The sequence below is a fragment of the Agelaius phoeniceus genome, chromosome 6 (assembly GCF_051311805.1).
Source record: "Agelaius phoeniceus isolate bAgePho1 chromosome 6, bAgePho1.hap1, whole genome shotgun sequence".
Taxonomy (NCBI): domain Eukaryota; kingdom Metazoa; phylum Chordata; class Aves; order Passeriformes; family Icteridae; genus Agelaius; species Agelaius phoeniceus.
In genome coordinates, this window is record NC_135270.1 from 9424735 (window position 1) to 9452335 (window position 27601).

Genomic DNA, 27601 nt, shown 5'->3' on the forward strand with positions numbered 1-27601 from the left:
GCGCTCCCGCGCCGCCTCGCCTCTACGCGCCGGCGTGCGCGCCGCCGCTGCCTCTCTCTCCCTGCCTCCCTCTCTTCTCTCTCTCTCTCTCTCCCGTGGTAGCAGGAGCAGCGCGGGCGGCGGGGCTGGAGCGTGGCTGAGGCGGCCATTCCTACCGAGCGAGAGAGAGCGCAGCGTGTCCCCCCCGGGCTCAGTCGCGCACAGGGTGAGGAGGGCGGCGAGGCCCCTCCGGACACCCCGAGCGGGGCGGGGGAGGAAGGGCAGCGTGAGGGGAAAATGACCGTTGGGCGCGAGGCGGCCGCCCCGCGCCGTCACGTGACCACCGCCGCCCCGCGCGCGCCGAGGGAGGGAGGGGCGGCTTTGGGGGGCCCCTCAGGGGCGCGCGCGCCGGGGCAGGTGCGGCTCGTGTGCGCGCGGTCGCGTGCGCGCTCCCGCGCGTCCCCGCCGTCCGCGCTCCCCCCCGTGACGCGCCCGGCGCTCTCTCCGCTCTCTTGTCTCTCTCTCTCCCGCCCGCCCGCCCTCCCTCCTTCACAGAGATGCCCTCGGCTACCAACAGCACCATGGCGAGCAGCACCACCGGCAGCACCACCGGCAAAGCGGGACCGGGCAGCGAGGCTGCCCCGGCGGCGGCGGCCCCGCAGGCGGCGGCGGGTGTGAACATCACCACGGTGCAGACCGAGGCCATGAAGCAGATCCTGGGGGTTATCGACAAGAAGCTGCGCAACCTGGAGAAGAAGAAGGTGATCCTCACGTCCCCTCAGATCCCCCAGTCCAGCCCTTGTGCCCACCCGCCTTGTCCCTCGCCTTCGGCCGCCCCTGCCCCCGAGCCGGTCTGGCCTGTTTCCCTTCCGTTCCCTTGTGCCGGGCCCTCCGCCGAGCCCTCCCGGATTGTTCCCGGCGTGGCCCCCAGAGGCCGCCTCCTGGAAGGTTCCAGAAGGGCGAGCGCCGCTCCCCTGGCCTGTCCCCTTCCCCTCCCGGGGTTCCCCTGCCTCATCCCCGGCCGCCCTCCCGTCGTCCCGGGACCCGGCCCAGTTTCCCCCCAGCTCGCGGAGCAGAGCGCGGAGGGGTTGCGGCTGCCGACCCCCCCTTCGTCCCCGCTGCCCGGAGCCCCCTCGGCGGCGCCGCTCCCTTCCCCTTCCCTCTCCTTCCGCCTTTTGTTCCCCGCGGCGGGGCCTTTCCCAGCCGCGCCATCCCGGGAAGCGGCTCCCCACATCCCCGCTCCGTGCGGCGGCCGGAGCGCGCCCGGTGCCCGCGGGGCGGGCGGGCAGAGGCTGCGGTGCCCCCGGAGCCGGGCACATGGACGCGGAGCTGTAACATGGCGGCGGCCCGGCCTCCCCGGCGGAGCTCATTGTGCCGCCCGCACAAAGCCGGGGCCACCCCACCCCGCCCCAGTGTCACCGCTCGCTTTCCATCGCCCTAAGCTCAACTCTTTGGGAGCCTGAGCCCAGCTGGAAGCGGCCTTTCTCGGGTTATTTTTAGAAGGAGCAGCTACTCAATCCCTGGTGCTCGGACGGTTCGAGTTGTGGCACGGGAGGAAAAGGCTGCCGTGGTTACTCGCGGCGTGTTTTGCACCCTCTCGGTGGTGGCAGATTAAATGAGCTTCGCAGGGCTTTACAACCTCCAGAGCATGAGGTGTCCATCAGAAAAAGAACTAATACATAGCCTCAAGACTTGCCTCAAAACACCACAGTGCCAAGCTAAAATTACTCCCTAAGAAATTTATTATTTGTGCTAAAGCCCTAAAGCTCTTATTATTTTTAGAAGTGAATTAGCAGAATAACTGTTCTATTAATTTTTTTAACTGTCACTTTTGATATTTTTCATAGTGTTCCATATTGTATAAGGTGGAAGTACTCCCAGTAAATTAGTCTGTACAGGTGGGTTGTAAAGGAGAGAAGCTGTGCTTTACCTATAAATAACACACTGTGTATCAATAATACACTGTATAAATACACTGTGTACAGTGTAGCTTCCCACTTCAAAACTGAATGTGGGATTTTCCTGGTTTTTAGAGATGACATGGCAAAAAGCAGCAAGCCAGGCCATTTTAGGTAAGTTTTAGAGTCAGAGGAGCTTTTCCTCCATGTCTGTTGTGTGTAGACAGGACAAGATGTCTGTCTTAAACTTGGCATTAATACACAGGAATATCTGCACAGCCAATACTGGTCCTCAGCTTGAGAAAGAAAGCTGATCTTTCTGTCTCTAGTTGTTCTAATACAAAAAAAAATTGTTTGAAAATTAACTGTTGTACCCAACATACACAAAAATCCTCTGAAAATATTTTTTATTACGTTAAAAGTGTGTATTTTAAAAACCAAAATTAGTAAGTGGAGGATAAAGCACAGTGTTACTGCTGTGAGGGTCCTTGGGAGCAGTGTTTTTATTTACTTTTAAATAATTTACACTTGCCTTAGCCATTCCATTCTATTTGAGTGGAGTTTTAGTGTTTTACCAAGTGAGTAGAGGGGACAAAGTGCCCTTTTTTTTCTGGACATGGCTTTTGTTGGAAGATGTTCCATGAAAATTACTGAAAGCATTTATTTTTTGAATACTATGTGCTGGGCAGTGTGGGCTTAAAGAACAGGCAAGGGCTGGGGCTTAAAAAGAAAAGTGTTGTCTCTCACTGAAAAGTGTTGTTTCTCACTGATGAATTAAAGTTCAAAGATTCCTAAGTCTTAATGGGCTGAAGTTCTGAAACTTCCTGAAGGAGGACTCATAAGCACTACAAAAGTTTTGAGAGAAACGGGTTTTGGTGTATTAAAGCAAAGGAACTCATTTGCGGGCTTGAGCCTCTCCCTTGGTGGGGGAACCAAGAGTTCTGTAGTAAATAATGTTCTTTAGTAAAGGGAGCAGTACATGCTTTGTGTCTTAAAACAAAGCTCATTGTACACAGCAGGATTTCCTTACATTTTGCATCTTTGGACAAGAATATATTTTTAATTTTTCCAAGCTTCCAGAAAGTAAAATTGTTCTGGAAACTGCAGAGCCAGGAGTGGGTGAGAAATGCAGTAAATCTCACTGGGAACTTGTGCTCAGTTGGACAGTTAATCCTTTCTTTGTCAGCAGCTGCTAACGAAGGCCAGTAGAGATGATTTTCAGAGCTTTGTGTCACAGGATGAACACAACTAAATACTTAGACACACATTTCTAAAGGATGAAAAATTACTGCTCTGGAAGAGGTACCATCTTAGGTTTTAAATAAAAGAAGTGTGCAGCTTTTAGTAGAGGAGAGGTCACTCTTCATAAAGAAATTTGAGTTTTTGGAGTGAAGTTTGTGATGTTTACCTGCAAACACAGAGGATAAAATAATGTGACTACCAAAATACAAATTGAAATAATGTTTATAACTTTGGTCTGTACTAGTTTGAATGTTTCTGTATAAACTAAAACCACTGGATTATTAGTTACACTTTCATTTTCTTTTTCTAAATGTGACCTCATTTGAAAGAATGAGTATTTCTTTTGTTAGAAGGGACTGGGATAAATTGATTTGCTGTTCAGAAATGAATGTGAAAACATGGCCTGAAAACGTCTGTGTTCCCCTCATCTCTTTGTATTTGGAAAAGATAGGAATGCTGTCCTCTGCTCTTAGATGACAAGATATTTGTGTGTGCATGGAAAGGGGTAATTAAAGAGGTATTTTCTCTCCAGGACCTTCAGATGTGCAACTCAAGTTTATGTTGACAAGTTTAGTTAATTTGAAAGTTGCCTGGACTCCTCCAGGTGTTTGTCAGGTGTCTGGGGTTAGAATCCTGCCAGCTGTCCACGTTCCCTAGGAGAAAATATTTCACCTTCAATTTCTCCTTCTCCCTGGCTCTTCTGGTTTTTGTTTTTAGAGGAGAAAATCCTTTCCAAATTTTAAGCCAATTGAATGTAGATCAAGCTCTGGGTTTGTTTCAGGGCTGAATAAAAAAAACCCAGTTGTTTTTGCTTTCATCTTGTGTAATAGGGCATGAGCCATGTAAGAACAGTTCATCAAACAAATGTTCTGCCAAAGGGGCAAAATAATTAATGTGCTACCACGTGTACTAGGGGATGGGCAGATGTTCACAGGGTAACATGTGAGTTTAGAGCTTGATGTGAGCTTGGTGTCTGGAGTTGGAAAGATGGCACATGCTGCCTATGCCTGGTAACTTGAGCTGCTGTCACTTTATCAGCTTGTCTGAGTTTCCTCCTCGGTGTAATCCTGGCTGGGTGCAGAATGAGCAGTTCACAGGTGCTGCTGTCCTTGCCACACAAGAGCTCTCACAGAACAGCAGGTGGACATCTGAAGGTGATGTGACTTGGTTCAGTAAAATTGGATTGAAATCCCATTGGATTTCCCATGGGAAACAGGAATCTGTAGTAAAAGCTGGGGTCAGTTTTCCATTCTGGTGGCAGGAAGCTTGAAGCTGCCCATTGGTGGCAGCTCTCAGTGCATTTGTCCATGATTTGGCCCCTTGAATGTTCAGGCTTGTGAGTGGCTCCAGAATCACTCCTTGGAAGGTTTGGTTGGAAATTATTCTTTGGAGGTTTAGCATGGAACAAATTGTAAAATTAATTTCAGACAGTGTATTGTAAGCCTGAATCTTTCTTTGAAACCTGTCTGGATATCAAGCTTCAGGTCAAAAAACCCAAGCAGTTTATCTGTGAAATCTTGTGCTGGTGCTTTGAGGTTTCAGGCCAGTCTGTTTTGGTTTTAACTGGTTATTGTAAAATAGGGATTGTCTCACAGTGAGCTCAGTTAACTGGATGCATGATGAGTCCAAGGAGCTGTGAAACATCTTCTAGTTTCAGTTTTTCAGATGCAGCTTTGGGGTTTGGATCATGGTTTTTGTTTGAAGAAAAAGGCATGCAGAATGTGTTGGGAGAGACACATTTGTACTCTAGAATTCATTTGTAAAAGTAACTTTTTGGAACAAAAATTATGTGTAGAGCAAAATCCATGTCTTCTACAGTGTAGTCAACTTCCCTGTTAATTCAGTGTGTTTATGTAGGAAATCCTGTATGGTGGTGATTAGGAAAGAAACCTCTGCAGTCACCAAAACTTGGGGTTCCACTCCTCTGTGATTTAATTCTGGTTATTGAAGAAGCTTTTTCTTCCTCTGGGGTTAACTGATCGTGAAACTGCAGTCTCAGAATTGATGTGTCCTTGTCCTTTGTTTAAAAACTAATACATTATGCAGATATTTTTTCTAAACCATCAAACTTCCCAGACTGTGGGGAAAAACCCTCCCACGAGAATATCTACTACTGTTACTCAAAAAATCAATTCAATTGAAACAGAAGACCTGTAAGTGTTTTGTGTTCTGGAGTATTGATGTTATTGTATCCTTCCATCTTCCTGGTTCTAACTCAGGACTGAAACAGCTGCTCAGAATTGGTGGGTTTTGAGAGGTTCTGAACTTCCCTGCTAAGTGTTTTACTTTTTCCTTTTTTTGAGGAAATAGAAGACTGGTTTTGGTTTGTGGGGCTTTTTGGTCATTTCTGGGCAGTTTTAGCTGCAAAGCCATGAAAAGTGTGGAGGTGATGGTGGTGGGCAAACAAATCACAATGCAGAGATGTAAAACAGGTTAACAAACTTCTAATTTTTAACTTGGCATTTACTTGGCTTTAATGCAAACTGTATTACACAGCTGTTTAAATTTTTGGTTATCTTAATTGCTTTTGTGCTGTCAAAAACATTCATTCAGTTTTAGAGATACCTAAGGAGACAAACTTGGAATGTCCTTTCCATCTTTTCTTACCTTGTGTGGTGGAGTTTGAATTACTAACGATTTACTCCAGCTGTTGGCAGAGGTTACCTTGTCACCTTGCAGCTTGTTGTGCACACTTGTGCTGCTGTAATTGGTAGAACCACAGCATTGAAATTATCTGGTTAAATATAGAGCCTCCCTCCTGCTCCTGACCCCCTTTTTTAAGGGTTATTTTTAATCTGATGATTCCAGTGATCCAGTTTGCAGCACAGCACTGGAAGTGGTGGCTCAGTGGTCAGGCATTTCTAAAACCAGGCTAGGTTTGGAAGGTAATGCCAGGTAACTGCAGTTTTTGTTTCCACTTCAGGATGATGTTTTTGAGACAATTCAGAGGAGGTGAAGAGAACTGTCTATTAGTGCAATAAAGTAACTCAGTTTTGGATTCCTATTAAAGTAAAATCCAGGGCATAGTTAAGCAGTGAGCCCCAGAGTCCCAAGAGAGCCTGTTAGTGGTGCTTTTTCCCCAGGAAACTCCAAATACTTCAGGTATCTCAGTGGAAAAAGCTGAAGCAGAGTGGCTGGCTGCCTGCAGGACTGGGAGCTGCTGACTCACGAGCTGTTCAATACACAATTCATGTGCTCACTTTGCCACTGGGTTATTTTTTTTCCTGCTGGTTTGGTTTTCGTGCTCGGAGATCTCTGTCTGAGGAGTGAGGGTGAAGTTGTGTAAGGAGGGGTAAGATGAAGAGAGTCTTGCCCTCTTGCAGGCACTGCAGTAGGTTCCTGAGCAGGAATTTCACTGCAGTTGTTTTACAGCTCTAATGCTGCTCTTGGATTGCTGTTAGTTGACAGTGCAGATTAAAAAGGAAAGCGTTTTACTTAATATTTCTGTGTAATGCAGCTTTGGATCTTAAAAGTGTCTTTGTGATGATAGAAGAATGCTTACTTGGCAGTCCAAATCTTTGTGGTAACATTTAACTAAATGCACATTGGCTTGTCCTCTGCATTGCAGCTGAAAGGGCTTTCCTTCCTTTTACCTTCCCAACAGGAATATTTTGTAAGAAGTAAATGTGAAGACAAGTAACTTTTCTTCTATTCCTAACAGAAAGAGACATATTATCCTTGACTTTTTAGTTGAATAAAAATAAGCAAAGCATTTACATTAGACCTAAGAGTATTTGACCATTCAAGAAAAACCTTGTGCATTGTTCACTGTGTTACTGCAATAGCTTAGTCTGAAAGGACCAACCATGCATGGAAAAAGTATATAGAAAAAATTGTAGTTATTTAGGGTATTTTTGCCTCTTCCCTCCCTTATGCCCTCAGCCACAAAAGGGATTCTGTGAATGTTTCAGTGTAATTTTGCAATATATGTTGTTTTTTTAACAAAGTCAAACAAAGTAGTGTTCTGGAATACAGCGTTCCACCCATTTTGTTTTACTGTTGTTGTTTATGGGTTGGTGTTGGAAAGTGGATCACAGAATTTGTTTTAGTGCATTTTTGTAGACCCTGTTCAAGCTGGCTCATGTTTGCAGTCTATTTACTGAACAGCCTCACAAACAATTGCATCAGGGTGACCAGGGGAATTGTAATCTGCAGCAGGGGAGCCAGTGACTTGAGCAAGTAGGAACTTCCTTTGAAATTTGCTTGTCTGCAAAGCCCCTTTGCTTTAGGATTTCAGCCATCAGAGGTGGGGGTTGACCTGGCTTTGCACTGGGGCACTGCAGTGGTTCAGTTCTTTTAGCTCCCTTTTGGCTGCACAGCTCAGCCACGCTCTCCCAAATCAAGAGGCTGTCCTGTGATTGTCCAAGCATGTCATCATCTGCTCTGAGATCAGGATGGAGAAGAGTAACCTGACCTTATTTCCTGTTGAGATAGATTTGCAGTGTGCCAAATGCTCTCCAGGGCTGCTTTTTTGATCTGTTATGAGCTGTGGCTGCTGCATTTAACAACTGTTACCATGTAGTTTCTGTCCCCAGCATGAAACTCCCAGTAATATATTTTTGGAGCTCTGCAAGTTCTTGCTTTGACTTTTCCTAGGCCATTGCTGGCTCTGATACACTGGAAGGTGAAGTAGTTAAATGTTCTGTCTGACCTAGAGGACTTAAAAAGATCCAGCACCAAAAATGACATCAAATGGACCAAGCCTCATAAGGGTGTTAGGGTGTCAGGAAATAATGATGGGCATCAAATACTTTGGAAGAGGAGCTTGCTTGATAAACTGTTCCACAGACTTTGATCTTTCCAAAAGTCTGAGACTGAGCATAGAATAGAAGTTGAATTAACTAGAAAAATAGCAGTAAAGTATTTTAACTGAAAAGTCTGAAATGAAGAGCAACAGCAGCCAAACAAGGTGTCACTCAGTGCAAATGTAAACCCTGAGACAGTGGTGGCATCTTTGACATTCAAAATTAAATATTCTCCTGCATCTTGTGTTTTGTTATCCTAGATTGGGAAAATAATTGTTAAGGATTTGTTTTAATAACTTTTTAAATTAGATCATGGCAAATCTCATTCCAGATGCAGTAATTTGTGCTAATACAGAAATGGTGAAAACAGTATAATAATTAGGTGTGTAACCCTTAGAGGCTTTGCTTCCTTTGGAAGAGCCTTTTTAGTTGGCCTGTTGAATCTGTCACTGGGGCACACAGGAGTTGGATTCTGGCTGATGCCACTCTGCTGTGTGGTTTCTCTTGAAGCAGATGAGAAAACTGATCCTGCTGAAAAGTAGCCTAATGATTCTTTTTTCATTTTTTTCCTGTGGGGGGAAAAATCCTAATGCTCTTGAAAAAAAAACTATTTTAGAGCTATTAATATGAATTGTGTTGGTGGGCATTCTTGCACAGAGGATTAGAAACTGTTTAAAATTCTTTACAACTATCTTAAGTGATGGAGCTACAGAGAAACACAGTTCTGAATCTTAATAGCCTTGACAGTGGGGGTTTGCAGTCAGATTTTTGGTATTGTAGTGATAAAGTGGTGATAAGCTCTACCTCAATCCTCAGTGCAGCTCTCTGGTGTTTGGATTGAAGGACATGTGCATTGAGAGTGCTTGTCCCCTTAGGAGGAATGTGAATTTCCTTGGAAATTCCAACTAGCCATGAAGACATTGTAATAGCCAAATAAGATAAAAATATTTACCTCTTGGGAAAATATTTACATTTTAACCCAGAAGACAGTTTTTCTCTTGTATGCTTTCTACAGGACAGTTACGTGCTTGTGTAACATGGTACAGTCTCTGTAGTGTAATATTAGAATGCATAATTTTGTTAGCACAAGTAGAAAAGAGCTTTAAATTGATTTTTGCCTCTTCATAACAGCATTTTTCTTTTGTTTCAGAGCAAACTTGATGATTACCAGGAACGAATGAACAAGGGAGAACGTCTGAATCAAGATCAACTGGTAAAAACAACGAAAAAAATCCTAACCAGATCTCTGTTAAATTGTTTTGTTATCTTTGTGATGAGGAGTTTTTCCTGCCTCTCTCCTTTTTGGGGCTGGTTCTAAAGTAGGTTATTGCAAAGCTTGATTCAGCAGCAGTTTTGCAGTTGTAAATAAAAAGCAAATATCAATTTAAATTCAGTTGTATGGTGCAAACATGCTCATTGATACTTCAAGACATTACCAGATGCTCAGTGTTATGTGAAGTCAAATCCTTAACAATTATCTTCCCAGTCTAGGATCAACAGTGTTTTATGGATGATTTTTGACACTGAAAGTGAAGGGACAAAAATGTACCCTCCAACTATTGCAGCTGTTGACACTTAAGAGAATGAGCTGCTTCCCTTGGTCCCTTGGATGATTTCATCTTCATTTTGGTGGTTCTGTGCCAGCTGAGAACTGAAATATCACAGATCTGTGTATTTTTATTTTGTGATGGCCTGTTGTGAAGATAAGCCACGATAGAGAGCTGACATCATGTTCAGGAGGGAAGCTCGTGGTTTTTATCAAGCTTGACTACCAGGTTTGATAAAAATGAATGTTAGTTTGGAGAAACGCATTCTTCTGTCACAGCAGGAATGTAAATGTCTCAGCCCTATCCCCCTGATTTGATTCTGATTTGATGTAATTTCTCAGTCATACCAAATAGGTTGAGGAATTTGGTTTGCTTTGGTGCAGATCAGATTGTTAGGTTTAAGAAGATAGCAAAAGCAAAGATTTCTGGAGATGGGGACATTATGCTCTGTATATTCTGGTTTTGTCTCTGACTCGAGATAACAATGCAGTTATTCTCAAACTCTTAAGCAGTTCTGAGTTGCCAGATTGTTCTTCTCCCCCATTCTTCCAGTTGTTTGTTAGTTTTTGTCAGGAACTGGCTGCAGCCAAACATGAAACCAGTCCATCATCCATGTGAGCACATAAAGGCTTATTTCTCTGTATGTTTAGCATATCTAAAGAAACTGGAGCCCTAAAGACATACACAAGTCTTTGATATCTGGGCCTGTGAAAATCTAAATTTACCTTAACATAGTTGCAGTCCATTCAGGGATCCTGTGTCTCATTTTAGAACTAAAAAATGTGGGAATTTATTTGTTGGAAGTATATATTCAGTTCTGTTGCTGATGGTTTACATTTGTGGTCTTTCTGGGTTTTTTTTAAGGATGCAGTGTCAAAGTACCAGGAAGTGACAAATAATCTGGAATTTGCTAAGGAACTGCAGAGGAGTTTTATGGCTCTGAGCCAAGATGTAAGTAAAGATCAAGCATTGCCATGTGGGTTATCCAAACACTTTAAACTCTTCCACTGAGGCAGTAGTCACCTCTGTTTACAGAGGTAAATTGCCCTTGATTTCTTCTATGTTTGACTGTTTTCTTGTGGTTTTTTTATATTAGTTGATGTCAGGTTTTCTGAAGAATTTTTGATGTACTACATAAATGTATGGAAACAAGAATAATGTAATTTTCTGACACAACACAAGTGTTGAAAATAGTGATCACAGAACCTGATCACAGGTCTGTCATGCAACATTAAAGATGGTCACTTGCTGCCATTGGTAACATTTTCTTAAATTGATTTCATAGAGTTTTCATTTCTTGGTAATACAATCTGAAACTACATTATGGGACAATACTACTTTTGTAAAGTATGAAATAGGTAATCTTTTGGGTTGGTGTTTTATCAAGGATGCAGAATAATACTGTAATCAAGAATTAAATTCTAAAAATTTGGCAGTTGTGGAAAGAGCAGCAGCATTGGAGGAATTGGCTGAGTAGTGGATGTTAATACAGCTGACTGCTCTAAGGAGCAGAGTTAGCTTGTGAACAGGCTGGGATAATTTGAAGGGCAGCAGCATCCTTGTGTTATAAACTGCTTTCTACATTGGCTGTGGCTGTAAATTAATTTGTAGGACTCAGCCAACTTTTTTCTCTATTTTCTGGCATCACAGTTCATCTGTGTTTATGGAATGTTAGTAATGGAGAACGTCCTTTTCTGGATAAGTCTGTTCTGAAGTGTTTCCCTGGTCAGCTGACTGCTAAAGCAAGCCAGTGAATGCAGGAGTACCAGATTGGTGCTCTGCTTTCAAACTTGGTGGTAGCTTTTCCTGTCTCTAGTTAGTTAATTCTAAGATATGTCTTTGATTTTTAAAAACAAAATTTGGATGTTTCAAGTGGGAAAGTTACCATTATGATAGATTTTTTTAGAAGAGAATATTACATTTCCAGCTGAACTTGGGACACTGGATACTTGGATTAAGATGAAGAGTGGAAGAAACATCCTGTAGGTTCAGAGTGGTGCTGCATTTAGACTTTGTGGAAGGTTCAATGCAGAGCACAAGGCTGCTGCTGATGTGTCATCTTCTCCCTCCCTGCAACCGTGCTCCTTGCACTGGGAATGCTGCAGTGGATGCACATGCTTGTTCCCTGGAGTGTCTGACTGGGGATGAGAATTTGTTGAAATCCTTTTTTGGACTTGCTGATCCTGTCTATCTATCTCCCCAGCCTTTCATGTCAAAACATTCCATGAGGTCCCTCTTGTGGTGTGTGAAAAAACCAGTCTTTTGTTTATCTGTTTTAAGCTGATCTCCTGGTAATTCCAATGAATGCTTCCTACTCTGGTGGGATATGGTGAATAACCTCTCTGTTCCTGCTCTCTGTGTGGCCAGAACAATCTGCATCACCCAAGCCTTTCCAAATGGAAGAACCCAGCACTTGGACTTTTCCCTTGCCTTCCTCTGGACCTTTTCTTGGCAGTTAAAGACATTTCCAAAGATTTTTTTTCCTTGGGTCCATTGCAGATCCAGAAAACAATAAAGAAGACAGCTCGCAGGGAGCAGCTGATGCGAGAGGAGGCCGAGCAGAAGCGTTTAAAGACGGTGCTGGAGCTGCAGTTCATTCTGGAGAAGCTGGGGGACGATGAAGTGCGCAGTGACCTCAAACAGGGATCCAACGGGGTGCCAGTGCTGACAGAGGAGGAGCTGACAATGCTGGATGAGTTCTATAAGCTGGTTTACCCTGAACGAGACATGAGCATGAGGTAGGGTTACAGCAAAGTGCTCCTCTTTCTAATTGCCAGTCAGTTAACAATGTATTTGGTATGGTAATTTAAAGACTCAGTAAGAAATTAACTCTTATTAATTAATTTTTAAGGTTGAATGAGCAGTATGAGCAAGCATCTGTTCACCTGTGGGACTTACTGGAAGGGAAGGAAAAACCAGTTTGTGGAACAACCTGTAAGTACAGTCTCTGCATGAAGAGACAGCACACAGAATTTGTGTCTGAACTAAAACACACATCTGATGTAAGAGAACTTGGGCAGTTAATTATCTGTGAGGTCTTAGAGGAACTGCTTTTTCTCAGCTCTTAGCTGGACTCTAATAGTGACTTGTGAAGTTTGTACTCAGTCTGTGGTGTATTTTTTATACTGGCTCAGCATTACTCAGTATTGAAGCTCAGTCTATTCCTGCTGTTTCAGCAGTACTCTGCTGCTGATGGTGCTCGGTGACAGTTCTTTGTTTTCTGCAGACCTGGGTGTGAACAAGGTGACAGTGTAATACATACACTAACATGGCATTCCTTACTGGGATGTTCTCTCCCCCTTAGCTCCTGCAAAAAGTGTTGCAGTTTTGCCCTGTCTTCATTGATTACCTGCAGATCAGGCTGTGACCATGCCAGCCAGACTGCTTTTTATGGAAATCATTCCCAAATACCTGGCCTAGGCAGCCAGCAATACTGCTTTGCCAATGGTGCTGATGTCCTTTGGGTTAAGGTGCCTCAGCATTCATCTGAAGCACTGAGGGCAATTGTTCTTTGCTTACAAAGGCACTATTGAGCCACTTCACCTCTGGAGAAGAACCCTCATGAATCAGATGGTACCTGTGTAATTTATTTTTATTGACAGTTAGTTGTTTTGGAAGAAATTGTCTTACAGAAATGGCTTTAAGTAACAGGAATAAAAGTCTAGTAATTAAATTCATAAACTTGACCTCACTGTGAAGTGCTCCACAAAACTTCTGAAGAGTTCTGTACTCTTAAGATCCTTCTTGCCCTTCAGATTTTTCTGAATGACAGTGGGTTATTTATGGATTTATTGAATGTGACCCAGTAAGAGAAGAAATCTCTTACTGGTGCTCATGGACTGGCTTGGGGCAGCAGCATCTTCCCAGCAAAAGGGTCATAAAATGTACATGCAATCTTTTGGAAGGAAGGATGGAAGGAGAGAGAGGATGATGAGGACTGAGGTGGTGCTGATGTTTCCCTGTTCCATTTCCCCAGATAAAGCACTGAAGGAGATTGTTGAACGCATCCTTCAGACCAGTTACTTTGACAGCACCCACAACCACCAGAACGGGCTGTGTGAGGAAGAGGAGGCAGCACCTGCACCTGCAGTAGAAGACGCTGCAGCAGAGGCTGGTGAGGAGGGGAAGATGCCCTGTGACTGACACATTTGTGTTGTTCTGTCATGTCTCTGCAGTCCTCAGAGTGATTAAATTGCAAATGCAGTGTTCATCTCTAACACTGAAACCATCCAAGATCAAAGTTGTGGCTCCCTGAGGCTTTTCCCATTTTTCAGTGGTTCCCACCAATTTAAGCTGAGCTAGAAGGGAGCAGTTTCTGAAGCAGACAGTGTAATTACATACTTAAGAAACTTGGGAATGTTGTATCCAATTTTAAGACAACTCAGGACATTTTTCCCTTTTGTGGAGAAGGCATAGCTGAACATAACTCTCGCTAGTGAGAATTTAATGGGTTTTTTTCTTTTAAATTCAAAGCTCTGAGAACATTTGATATTACTAATTCTGTTAACACCCATGACTTTTCTTCTTTATTCTGAGGCACATGATTTTTCTCATCTAACTTTGTATCTTCTAGGTCTATAACATGAGAGTGGTTGAGGTCTTTATTATTGTTGTTTTGAGATTTTTATTTTCCCACATAAATGGTTTGTTTCTTTTTCTTCCAGAACCTGATCCAGCAGAAGAATTTACTGAGCCAACTGAAGTTGAATCAACTGAGGTATTATTCACAGAAACACTGTCATTTTGTATACCTTCAATGCCACTTACTTTTACTTTCATACCCTTTCTTATTTTTATTTTAGTATGTAAACAGACAATTCATGGCAGAGACTCAGTTCAGCAGTAGTGAGAAGGAACAGGTAGATGAGTGGACAGTTGAAACGGTTGAGGTAAGATCTTGTGTACTGCAGGTAAAATTGCAATCCCTGTTTCTGCTGGCTCACAATTCATGATAGGTTTTAGTGTTGCATCCCTTCTCCCCCAATATATAAAAGAATACATTTATTTAAGTAGGCTTGGACTTGCTACTTGATTCTTTAATTACATACTTAGCCCAGGAGTACCTAAAATAAAAAGAAATAAAACCTATTTAGTCTGGCTAAGTTTGCAGAGAACTTGCTTTTCTTCATTAGTGGCTTGCTTGGGAAAACAGGGCTTAAAAGTCTTAAGCTTAAAAAGACTTAAGGACTTCTTTTGAAGTCTTTTTTCTTTTGGAGAACGTAGCTGCAAATGTAGAACTTGAAAGTTTATCTACCCAGCTGCTGACAGTGTGGTGTAGTTTTGCTTTCATGAAGCACAGGTACCTGGAGAGGGAGCTGAAAATGAGTAACTCAACTAATTCCTACTCCAGATTGCTTATGTGCATCATTTGGTGTTAAAATGTGCTCGTATGTATGTACATCTCTGCTTCCCAGAACTACAGCTCTTCAAGTATCTCACTTGTTACTTCTCTGCACTTGAGTGGTGTTCACTTGTGGTGTTTGTGGTGCACTGGTGTTGGGATCCATTCCCAGTTCAGTGATTTGCACTCAGACTTTGCTGCATGTGCAAGTCCATTATTTTATTGCACTGGAATTTGTGGTCCTCGTGTACGGGGAAAGACAAAGGTCCCTGTTTGGTATGTTGGAGCTTGAGTTGTGTCTGTCTGGGAAAAACAAGTATGAGCAGCTTCTTTCAGGTGCTGGAGAGTTAATTTTTGATTGATTTTAGCCTTCTGCAGCAGCAAATTGCAGATGGTCAGTTTTTTAGACTTTCCTGGTGCCTTTGGCTGTTTCTAAGTGTAGGAGTGGAATAAGTGTTCATCATCTTGTGAAGTGCTGAAAAACAGAGCAGCTGTTTTGATCTGATAAACTAATCTGGCTGATTTTTACATCGAGTCTGGATGAAATTCCTATTTTACAGTGTTGAAGACCACTTAGAGATTTAATAATACTGAGGATGAGTGTGAGACTTCTAAAACTAAGTAGACAGCTTTGCCATGTATGTGAAGGAGTTTGGTAGTTCCTTGTCACAGTATTTCATTTACTTACTTAAATGCTTAAATTGTCACTGCTACTCACTGTCTACTGAATGTATTTTAAGAATTATCTTAACAAACTGAAGAAACCCTCCAAACCCATACATTAAAGTCATGCTTGGTTGGAGTGTTCTTAGAAAGCACAGTATTTTAAAATTATTGATTAATTGGCTTCAATTATACCTATTTTATATCTGTGTTTCTCCTAAGAGTCCAGAGTGGTTCAGTTCTCTGTTCTTAATAAAAGGAGCATGGATGAAGGCATAATTCAGGTTGTAGGTTTCAGAAACTCATAATTTCCTAGTCGGCTGAATCTGGAATTGGCTCAGCTTTGTTTTCATAGGACAATACAGAGATAGTGTGCTTCAATTGCCCTTTCTGACCCAATATCTTTGACATGTTAGAAGGGAATAATTTAGAAAAAAATAAAGTTGAAGCCTGTTTCTTCATAATAAAGAACTTTATTTTCTCAGCTATAATACAAAAAAAAGGGAAATTGAGAATATCTGCCTGTAAAATTATTCTTGCTGACACCACAGTCTCCTTTCTCAGGAGAATGCAGCTGGATTGTGCTTTGGCAAGATGGTGACACAGGTTGTACACTGATAGCTGTGAATTTTGAAATCTGAAAGAGAACATTAGCTCAGAAGATCTCTGTAATTGTTCACTAAGCGGGAGGATATCATAAACTCCTCTCTTTCAGTAACCCTCAAGTAGATGTGATACAGTCAGGATTTCTGTGCTGTGTTTCTAGTTTGGGAAGTGATGATGTCTTCACAAGGATGTTTTTTGTATGGTCCTTCCATAACTTTTAAACTAAATAATTGCCTTTTGAATTTTCCACGTGTCTTGGCATTATAGGATGTTCTAATTTTGGTGAATATGTTCTTTATTGGTAATAGTATTTATGGAGATTTTTTATTGTTGTTTTGTAGGGTTTAATTTTTTTAACTGCTTCTTCTGTAATTAGTGCCTGAGTCTGGTTGTACACAAAGTTCTCTGTGTCTTAGATTGTGGAACTTTGGTTGGATGGATTTTGTGTAGAATTGAAAACTGTTCTCAGACTAACAAAATACAAGTTCATTCTCTTGGCTTGTGGTGTCATTAAACTTGTGGTTTTACCTGTCCTTCTCTTTTTTAATCTGTCCCCTGTCAGTCTCCTTGCCCTGTGTCTGGCAGCTCTGCCTGCTGACAAGGTTAAATTAATCACACAACTTGAAATTTGCTCAGTTGTTCCATCCTACTGTGGTTTTCTTGCTCAGAGTACCCTGGTAGTGCTACTAAGGCTGAAGGAGTAGGTCCTAAACTGTTCCTTGTGACATCAAATAAGGAGTACTGGAAAAGATAATGTAAAATATGAAATACCATCTGAAGTTACTGCTGTGCTATTTGTGGAAAAGGAAGACATTGGGTATTTTTGTCACTGTTGAGTTCTTGATGATTCCATTGACTTTTTTTTTTTTTTTCTTGAAGACACTGAAGTGTTGTGAATGACTTGGACTCCATAAGTTGAGTGGTAGGGCTCAAATAACTGAGAGTACTTTTGGTAACAGTTATGCAGGAGATGAGTAGATGTTGGTTTTACCACTCAAGTTTCACCTGATGATCTGGCTTGCACTTTTTCTTCAATTTTTAAATTTTGTCATGTGCAAAAGGTCTATATATGTGCTCTAGATAATTTTTTTCCACTCATAGGGCTTAATTCTTAATTTGGAAACAGTCCATGATGTGAAATTCAGGGACTGTTTGATAGAGCAGAGTTGTGCTTGGTTTCCAGTGTGGACTGCCTCAGGGTGTATTTTTCATGGGAATTGTCAAATTGTTTCTCTGGATTGCTACGAGTGGTGGTTTGGTTCTGAAGGGGATCTCAGAGAGGACTGTGGTTAGCTTTTAGTTTTGTTCAGATTCTCTGTTTGGGATTTGCTCAAGGAACAAGCCATTGGAGTTGGTGAGGCAACTGCATGTGCAGAATGCCATGGACAAACAAGGTTTGAAAATATGGGCAGGCAGTAGGGATGCTGGAACATGCTGTAGGTTTCTTGGAGAAATAAATAAGAAACATGCAGGCTTTGAGGGTGGATAGTGACAGTGTGAGGCATAAAGTTCAGACCTTTGTTATAGGATGGTTTGTAATTGTCATGGCTGGGCACAGAAATCTGTTTTCTGCAGTCCTAATAAGAAATCATGTGTTTTACATCAATATTGGACCTTTCGGGTGCCTGTATGCTAATTTATATCCTGTGTAACTAAGTTTTGAGGCTTAGCTGTTTATCTGGAATGTTAGTGATGTTACAAGCTGATTGAATAGAGAAGTAATGGTAAGAGACAATGATATTTTTAAAGGGCATTTGTTGGCATTGAAAATGGCACTTCTGGATTACAGAGCTGCCTAAAGAGCAGGTGAGGGACTGGTTAGGGCCATCAAAGTGCAGCTCAACCATCCTTGTCACTGTCTGTTTTCAAAGTATTTGCTGATGGATGTTTGAGGTGCCTATGTCCAGCTTGGCTGGTTGCTCTGCTGTCTAATCAGGTGCTGTCTGAAAGCCCATTGCAGTTTGTTCCTTTGTTGATGTTTGCCACTTCGGGATATGTTTGGTAAATCTGAGCTTTCTTGCCCTCCCTGATCTGTGCTTCTGCTTCTGGGCTTCTGGTGTCCCCTCACGGTGCTGTCTGGCAATCCTTGTCATGCAATGCTGCCTGCTGTTCCTGAGACAGTAAATCAGGGAGCTAGGGTAACAGTGGCTGTGAAAATTGAGCATTATGAAGTCTTAAAAAAGACCAAAAAATTCTGACTCCACTTATATTTACTGAAAAGCTGTAAGAAAATAATTCTTCCCCATTTCTGCATATTTCTGAAGTTTACTCTTCCCCCACTTCCTTTAAATTTCCAAATGGTGATAAATTGCTGTCTCAAATCCTGGTCTAAAAAACTCCATGTGATATTGAACAAATACTTTTTTCATGGGGAAAAGAGTAGATGGAGAGAAAAAAGAGCAGAGTGTGAGCTCTGTAATCCTGTGAGTGCTCAGATGAGTAGCTGGCCACAGTACTGACCTGTCTAGGATGTAATACTGTCCTTCAACACCACTACAGCAATAACCATAACCCGTCAGGCAATGGCCAGAAATGCAAGAACTCCTGAGTCACTTGAGTGCAGCGTTGCCTGGAGCTGAAATTGCAGTTGGTTGTTGTCTCTTGTTAGGTTGTAAATTCCCTGCAGCAACAGACACAGGCGACGTCTCCTCCCGTCCCGGAACCTCACGCACTCACTGCTGTGGCTCAGGCAGACCCCCTGGTCAGGAGACAGCGAGTACAGGACCTCATGGCACAGATGCAGGGCCCCTACAACTTCATGCAGGTATTTCTGTACTCTGAGCATTCATCTGTTTAACCCACAGCAGTGTGGGTTTGATTTTTATTTTTTTAATTTTTTTTTTTTTTTTCTCCCCAGGACTCGATGCTGGAATTTGAGAACCAAACGCTTGATCCTGCCATTGTATCTGCACAGCCCATGAACCCAGCCCAGAGTTTGGACATGCCCCAAATGGTTTGCCCTCCAGGTTTGTAATGGTAAATCCTAAAGGGAAATACTGGGGAAGCCTGCAAGTCATCTCTTAGAAATGCTTCAGTTGCTGCTGCATAATAAAAAGGTCACCACAAGTAATAGTACAATCCTGTTATAGTGTGTTTTTTCTCAGAAATGTGGTTTTACTGTTTTTTAGGCTTCCAGTTCTCACTTGCTTATAGGTTTTGCTTGGAAATACAGAGAAACTAAAGCTTCTTTGGTTTTGCTTTGGATTATTTTGGACAACTAGAAAAAATGTTCTTTGTGTGGAAACAGGAGTTGGTAATTTAAATATAGCTTTACCATGCTTAAGGCTTCATCATTTCATGACAATCAGCTTTCACATAAGTGCTCAGAGCAGATAATAATGCTGTTCTGTAAAAGGCTTGATTTTACTGTGTAATAAGTGAAATTATTTTCCTCCAGTTCATGCTGAGTCAAGACTTGCCCAGCCTACCCAAGTTCCTGTGCAACCAGAAGCTACACAGGTAAAATGTTTAGTAAATTCTTTAGTAAAATGTTTGGTAAATTTAGTAAATTTGTATTTGAGTTTGATATTGGGCCTGATTTGAGTTAAAAAAGGATTTATTTCCTGACTACATGAGAGACTTACGAAAAAGCTGAAGGTCCAGGTTTGGGAAATTGGTGATCTCCATTGTTGCTTACAGGCATTACTAGTTCCTGGTTTCATTCTCTACTGACATTGCAAATTTCCACTAATGGGAAGCAGGTAGTTTGTTACTTCTTTGCAACAGAAATATCAAAACCACTTGATTACAGGGCAGTCTGTGTCTGTCCAAGTGAGTGTCAGGGCACAAGCAGATCTCATGCATTAATTATATGGAGTTTGTGTTCTGTTTGATTATTCCCACTTGCTTGGATTGGGATTTTACCCTGGAGTTGTAGAGCAGTCAGTGTGAGTTGAATGCTGTTTCCAGTTGAGCTTTTAGGGATCTCCTAAACTTGCTTCTGCACTGTATAAATGAAGTAATCACTTTGTTGTTGAGATGTTTCAGTTGTCTGGTTATTAAAGATTTTTTTATTAAGCATATGTGACATCTCTGAGGACTCTGCTGGTCTCAGTAATGGGTCTGATCCATGTAGGTGTTTGCAAACCAAAAAAAAAATCTGGATAGGTGATGCATCTCACAGTACAGGCAGTGTAAATTGCTTCCTTTGGCTTGTCCAGATTAGGTCTGCAAGGTTTAAGTCACTCATTTACATAGAAACAGGAGCAAGGGAATTATTTCTTGAGTTTGCTCTGTATGTACCTCCTGAAATGCTGGTGCTCTCCACAGTTTTGTTGTCTCGTAGGAGTAGAATCATTTTTTGGGGCAGGGAGGTTTTTTTTCTCTGCACTAGTTTTTATTTTGCTGTTAGGTGATGTCTGACTTAATCCCATGGATTTTTTGTCTTATTTCCCTTACCTCAACCAGTGCTGCCAGTGATTCTCTCAAGGATCTTGCAAGCAGTAGCTAAACTTACTCTTGGCTTTGGAACATTCCGGTGTGATGTGAACACCCCCATCAGTTATTATCCATGGCTTCTTTAACTCCCCAGTACAGTCTTTAATGCAAAGTGCTCTGCTTTCCTGGCTGGACTTTTCCCTGGGCTCTCTGTGTGGGAGCAGAGCTTGTAAAATGTAAAATTCAGGCCATTGGAAGCCAGCCCTTGGCCACTTGTGTTTGAGCTTGGAGCTGTGTGGTGTTAGAATGTTGGTGGTTAAAAAGTAATTATTTTGTACTGGTTTGAAGATGTGCTGGCTCACAGTCTAGAGAGTACCATCCACTCCAGAGTTCTCTGATACGTTTTACAAAACTGTGTGTGAGCATCAGCTGACTTCTGGGGACTTTGGGGTTTATTTTGTCAGGTTCCCTTGGTTTCTTCTACAAGTGAGGGATATACAGCTTCCCAACCCATGTATCAGCCTTCTCACACAGCAGAGCAACGGCCACAGAAAGAATCAATTGACCAGATTCAGGCAAGTCAGGTTGCACAGGGGTGGGAAGAACTTTGATTGCAGGTGGCATCAAATGTTAGTCTATGTTTCTTAGTAAATAACATTATTTTTAGTTGATAGGGGTGCTTCAATTCCCTTTAATTTCAAAATTCTGAGGCTGTCTGTGACCAGTGAGTCCTCCATAGCAAGACTTTTCATTTGGAAGCTTGTTTGTTTAGTTGGATGCAGCATGCCAACATCAGCATGGGAGCATCAGTGTTGTTGGCTTAGGAAGTGGGATTTATTTTTTCACAGCAGTTAGCCTGGAAACTTCTTCATTTCCCCCCTCTGGATTTTTCTAGTTATGTTTCAAGTTAATGAGGGAGAAGATGGTTAGATTTTTCCTCTCATTATGCTGTTGTGAATTAGGCTGTTGAGCTGAAGTACAAAACAGTCATTAGTAGAGGTGAAGCTGAGGCATTGCCACTCTTTGTTTAAACAAAGTTTTTGGAGTTAAATTTTTGGTTCTAGAGCTAAAATGTTGTTTGTTTTAATTATTAGGCTTCCATGTCCCTGAATGCAGACCAGACCCCATCCTCATCATCACTTCCCACTGCATCCCAGCCACAGGTGTTCCAGGCTGGATCCAGCAAGCCTTTGCATAGCAGCGGAATCAACGTCAATGCAGCTCCATTCCAATCCATGCAAACAGTGAGTAGGAAATCAGTCCTTGATCCCTTTGGCTTGGTGCTCACCCCTTGTGGTGGGATCAGTCATGCATTGGTTATTCACATTTCTAAGACTTTGATGCTTCTTTACAGAGCCGTAAAACTGAATTTCTGCTCTTACAGGTATTCAACATGAATGCACCTGTTCCTCCTGTGAATGAGCCAGAAACCCTTAAGCAGCAAAACCAGTACCAGGCCAGTTACAACCAGAGTTTCTCCAATCAACCTCACCAAGTAGAACAATCAGATCTCCAGCAAGAACAACTCCAGACAGGTAAAATTCTTGTGGCCTTGGTAGAGCAGGTAATAAGTCTGTGACATCCTAGATGATGGAGCACAGCATGTCACAGGTTCCCTTGCAGGCCTTACCCCTGAGCAGTACCAGGTTTTGTTACTCTGTCTGGGTTTGAATATCCAACAAGGAGTGAAATTAAGTATATCTCCAGTTGTTAAGCCACTTGACTGAGGTTTATATGGCTTTAAAAAAACTCCATGAACAGGATTATTCTAAAGATGCAAATACTTGAGTGAAGTACTGGCTCTGCTGATGTTAAGGTTGCTTTAAAAAAACCAGTGCAATTTGAGGTGACATTCTGTAAAGGAAATAATAAGCCAGAAATGAGAGCAAATGAGGATTGCTTCTCACAGTAGATGGAAGGTCACAAAGACCTGGAATCTTGTGCTGAAATCAGTGAGAAATTATTTTAATTCAGCAGGCAAAATGCTTTCCAGGTTAGCAACTTAAAAAAGTATAAGTCTATATCCAGAGCTGTTTTTCTCTCAGCACTGCCTTCACTTCACTTTCCACTGAAGTGCTAACAAGTACTAGATGTGGAATGAGGACAAAGAGCCTCATCCTTTTCCTCTGTAACAGAATGCTGGGTTTAAGGAGAGATAGGTGGGAACATCAAGAAATTCAGACTTTTCTACTTGTTTTTCCCCCCAATTCCCCTGCAGTGGTTGGTACCTACCACGGTTCCCCGGACCAGAGTCACCAAGTGGCAGGAAACCACCAGCAGCCTCCCCAGCAGAGCACTGGATTTCCCAGGAACAGCCAGCCTTACTACAACAGCCGGGGCGTGTCCCGGGGGGGATCCCGCGGGGCCCGGGGCCTCATGAACGGCTACAGGGGCCCTGCAAATGGATTCAGAGGTGAGCAGCTCTGCAAATCCCTCCCTGAGCTCTGCTCGACCCTGGGGAACACCAGCTCAGGAGAGCAGGGGTGTTAAACTGACCTGCTGCTGGGAGACTGGGGTAGCAGCCCTGTGAGACAGCGAAACTTGCAGTAAAAATCTTATTGGTTGTAGAGAAGCAACTTTAATTTTAAGTGTTTGGACTCTTACAATACAATAGTAAGCATCTACTGCAAGTATAAGCAAATGCAGAAACATCCATCCATGAAGCAAGAAATTCAGGTGCAAGTTGGTATTTCAAAAATGCTTAGTGTTTCCACAGTGCATTTTGTACAGTGTAGTTCTGTGTTTCATCAGAATGAGAATAGGCTGGTTTATGTAGAAGTACAAGAGTCCAAAAGTCACTAGGCCAAGGGAATTAACAGGACTGGAGGAATGATAGTAGTAGTAGTAGATAGATAGAATGTAGTTCTGGATAGATAAGAGAACGTTCATGATCCCTGGACCTTACATGTGTGGCTGTCAGTGTTTCTGCAAAGAGGTTTATGTTAGAATAGGACAGAGATTTCCTTGTCAGGTTTTCTGGGATTACTTATGGACTCGGGTCCTGTCTTCCATGTTCTCTTTCCCTTCTGTGGCTGGGGAGTAGAGAAGAAATATGTGTAATAAAAATGCAGCTGATTGGAGTGTGAATGCAGTAATCACAGCTGGGACATTTGCATCCTACCTAGGATCATGCTTAGCTCTTAACTGAATGTTCTGTAAATCAAACCTCAGGTTTGATTGAACTGAGAAATGCAGTGAATTCTGAGAAATGCACTGAATTCTGCCTCCTCCCAGGCCTTATGAGGTGTTCATTCTATTTCTTGTGATATATTAGCTCTGATGTTGGAGACATTTGCTTGATTTGCAGGTAAACAGCCTTTCCTAAAGGGATGGGATTTTTTTAAGGTTAGGTGAAATGCTGTTGCTGCTTTTCTTTCTATAGTAGCAGAAGGTCAAATATTAAGTGCAGCTTTGATTTCCAAGTGAAAGATTTGTGCCCTGTTTCTTAGGGGGGTACGATGGCTACCGTCCTTCCTTTTCCAACACTCCAAACAGTGGCTACACACAGCCCCAGTTCAATGCTCCTCGGGATTACTCAAACTACCAGAGGGTAAGTTACCTGTGGGGAGGGAAATAACCTGCCAAAAGCACTCAGAGCTGGTAGTGACATCTTCCTCTGCGACTTCTTTATTGCTCAGGAAGACAAACTGCCCCTGTGTAGTTTGGAAAACACTAAATGCAGCTGTTTATATTTCTTAGTTATATTGAGCAACACATCCTGTAGCTAGAGAGAGCATTTGTCACTGCATATTTTATTACAGCTGCTAGGCACTAGTGGAAGTAAGAGTTTATTTTTTAAAGATTATTTTTTACAAATAAAATGTTGCATTTTGAAATTGCAGGTGTTTTGTCAATGCACATTGTTCTAAAAGGTCCTTGTTTTGCTGGCAATTAATAACAGGTTTTATGTTGTAACTTTTTAAATTTCTTTGCTTCAGGATGGATATCAACAAAATTTCAAACGTGGCTCTGGACAAAGTGGACCTCGGGGAGCTCCTAGAGGTAATTTCCCGAGTAGGGAATAATTGATTTGGGTTGAGTGGAAGTTTCTGAGCCAACTTTTAAAGTTCTGCACTTAAAAAGCAACCTTACTTCTTAGTCAGCAGCTCACAATTAAGAATAAGCTGACTTGAATTATTGGGATCCTGTGAACTGGTGGTGGAAGTCAAGTTGGCTGTTAAATGAGGAATTCTTGGAAAAGAAGCTAAAACATTCAGATATACTAGAACTACCTATCTGTCTTTTATTAATGAAAGCCTTGGGGAACAGACCCGACAGACATAATGAGGCTGTAGTTAAGTTTCTAAATTCTATTTTCATCACATTTCCTCAGGTCTTTTTCTTAGAACATTTTTGATGATGAGACTGTTCTGTCTCCATACAGACATTGCTGTGAGGGCAGCTCAAGGCTGTGCCTTGCATCTGTGAAACCCCACTTGGTAGTTCAGTTTTGAGGGTATTCAGTTTCTGTCCCTGCCTTTTGTCCTGAAAGCCCTGAGGTGTGGAGCTGAGGCCTCTGGAGTTCAGTGCAACATTGGGCTGTGCTGAAGCTGAGAGTGTGTTTTAGGTAGCACAACAAAGTCTGACTGAGTTCAGAGCAGAAGATTTAGGACTATTTTTAAACTAACCAGATTTCCTGCAGAATTCAACCCCCTCTTTGTGTTTTCCAGGTCGTGGAGGGCCCCCCAGACCAAACAGAGGGATGCCTCAGATGAACGCTCAGCAAGTGAATTAAACACGTTCACAGGATTCCGTTCAACGCCAAAAACACGCTGGCCAGTGTACAATACATGTTACCAGAAGAGTTATTATCTATTTGTTCTCCCTTACAGGAAGTTTGTTGTAAAGGGACTATTTTCATTACCCATAATGACAGGACTGCAGTTGCCAGCTTTATATTCCCTGGATATTGAAAGGAACGAAACAACGTTTACTCTGCATGTTCTGTCCTAAGCATCATCTTGAGCCTTGCACATGAGATTCAGATTCCTCACCCTTGCTAAGAATAAAGCAAAAAAGGCAATTTTCAGGGTGATCCAATCTCCATGGTTAACTGAAGTGGCAGGAAAAAAACAAAGACTCACTTCTGTCATTTAAAAGTGATTTAACAAAATTCAGATAAAATCTGCAAATTCATAAAGATTTTCTGTGGTGGCAGTTAAAAAAAAAAACTTAAATGTTCCCATGAAAAGATGGAAAAGGTGAAGTGTGGCTTGGTAGAAAACTACATTTCATCTTTTTCTTACTAAATCGAAGCACTGAACAGTTCAAGATGTGTAGTGATGCAATTGCCCTAAATAGACAGGTGGGCTTAGAGGCAGTTTGTGACAAAGAAAGAGGCACCCTTAGCTGCAGCACTCCTCATCACCAGGGCCCTGATTCCTGTGGCTATGGAGTTAAGAGCGCTTGCATAACTGCTAATGTAACTGTGTAATTAATTTTTTTTTAGGAGACAAGGTGAAAAAAAAAAAGAAAAAAAAAAGGCTTTGATTTGGCACTTGGACAAAATTTTGCAACAAATCCTGAGCTATAATCTGGATGGCCACTGTATATTTGATGTGAAGTATTTAGATATCTCTTTGAAACACTTAAGTTTCTTTGATAGCAATGACTTTTGTAAGGATTGGTATTCTCTATCATTCCTTATGACTTGCACATTGTCTGTCACTAATACTTGACCTTGCTGTATTATCACCTGAATAACTGATGCCGGTACTGATGGAAATCCCTAATGGATAATCATAACACTTTTGGTCACATGTCCTTTTGTCTTTCCTGCAGCCTTGAAGGTTTTAAGAAATCTCAAATGCCCGCTGCTGCTGCCCTTCCAATTGCTGTCTTTTGAAAGCACCAGTCTGTGTTTGAGTTGATTTCCCCTTTTCAGGGAAATGACAGCCAGCAGTTACAGTTCTAATGGTATAAGCAAGATAAATAAAACATGTTTATAAAAATTGTATCCTGGAACACTGGTTTTCAACGGCTGAAACAGATTCAATGTGATGGGGTGACATTTCATAAGGTTTTTTTTTCTTTCTTTCTTTGGTTTTTTTTCCCCAATAGTCTTTTTCCTGACTAGATGTAAACCCTCCTCCTGTTTTTCTGGTTTTATTCTACTAGCTGTGACTTCTGGGAAACTTTTCTTTCTGATGGACTTTTGCTTTTTTTTTTTTTCCTTCATCAAGGCAGCGATGTATAAAAGAAATGGCATAAGCCTAGGAGCTGGAAAATACCAAGTCTTATTCAAGTTTTACTGCATCCTTGTGGTATAATCTTTGGAAAAATCACTTGTGCCTGCCTTTTGCGCACATGCACTCTCTCTGCAGTGGGGAGAATATTTTGATAGCTGCCTCCATAGAGGTGTTGGTAGTTCTGTTGCATTCTATAGCACGTGTGAGAAGAAAAGTGCTATATTCTCTGTTAAGTATTGCTCATCAAATAATTCCTACCTGTGGAAAGGTGAAATTGAGGAACAGCTGCGTGGTGTTTAACTGTTCTGTACAAAACTGAAGGTTGTTTTCACTCAGAGGGTCATTTCTACTTTGTATCACAACTGAACTTTCAGAACTTGCAGTCAGATACTTTTGACTTCGTTGTGAAGCAGTCTGGAACTCCATACAAATAGGTGGGATATCACTTTTCCATGTCCTGTGTGAAGAGCACAAATGAAAAATGTTTTCACTGCGGGAAGTGATAAGCTTGTGAAGACCATATTCCACACCAGTCATCCTGAAACGGGGCTGATGTCTGGAAGCAGCAGTTTGAGTCAAGGCCTAGAACATTCCTAAACTGCAGTCCGGTGAGAAGTTGCTGTTCTGTGTGTTTTTTAGGAAGCTATTACTGAGATAATAGTCCCAACTGTTTTTTAACTGGAAAAAAAAATAAAAAGACAAACCTTTTAATGTTGAACTGATGTAGGAAAACAGTGAATTCTTTTAATTATTTTATTTTTGTTCAGGCATCAGCTTTTAAATGGTTGGTGGAACACAAGCTGCTCAGCTTTTTCCATTGCACACCAGATGCTCCTTAAGGAATGAATTGTAGTTTGTCAGTAAATGTGCACCATACTCAATCAGAGACCTCTGAATGGATCAAAACATTCCACCTTGAGTTTGGGGGGTTGGTTTGGGGTTTTTTCCCAACTTGAATTTATTAATAAAACACTGGGCCTCTTCATAGAGAGACAAGTTTTTAAACCTCCTGTAT

General features: G+C 42.0%; 1 protein-coding gene across 3 annotated transcripts; it reads left to right on the forward strand.

Moving 5' to 3' along the window:
- Nucleotides 1-27304, forward strand: CAPRIN1 (cell cycle associated protein 1). 3 transcript variants are annotated; one of them, XM_054634108.2, is made up of 19 exons: nucleotides 2-205; nucleotides 535-740; nucleotides 9015-9077; nucleotides 10276-10362; nucleotides 11911-12149; nucleotides 12263-12345; nucleotides 13388-13525; nucleotides 14076-14128; nucleotides 14214-14300; nucleotides 18630-18785; nucleotides 18879-18987; nucleotides 19419-19480; nucleotides 20863-20973; nucleotides 21493-21642; nucleotides 21783-21933; nucleotides 22617-22811; nucleotides 23848-23948; nucleotides 24337-24400; nucleotides 25069-27304. In XM_054634108.2, the coding sequence occupies exons 2-19, from the start codon at nucleotides 537-539 to the stop codon at nucleotides 25131-25133; spliced, it is 2118 nt and encodes a 705-aa protein (XP_054490083.1). In that variant the 5' UTR covers nucleotides 2-205; nucleotides 535-536; the 3' UTR covers nucleotides 25134-27304. The 3 variants fall into 3 exon arrangements, with proteins under 3 accessions (XP_054490085.1, XP_054490083.1, XP_054490087.1); XM_054634110.2 differs by lacking the exon at nucleotides 14214-14300 and having other exon boundaries at nucleotides 1-205; XM_054634112.2 differs by lacking the exon at nucleotides 20863-20973 and having other exon boundaries at nucleotides 4-205.
- The last annotated feature ends 297 nt before the right edge of the window (nucleotides 27305-27601 follow it).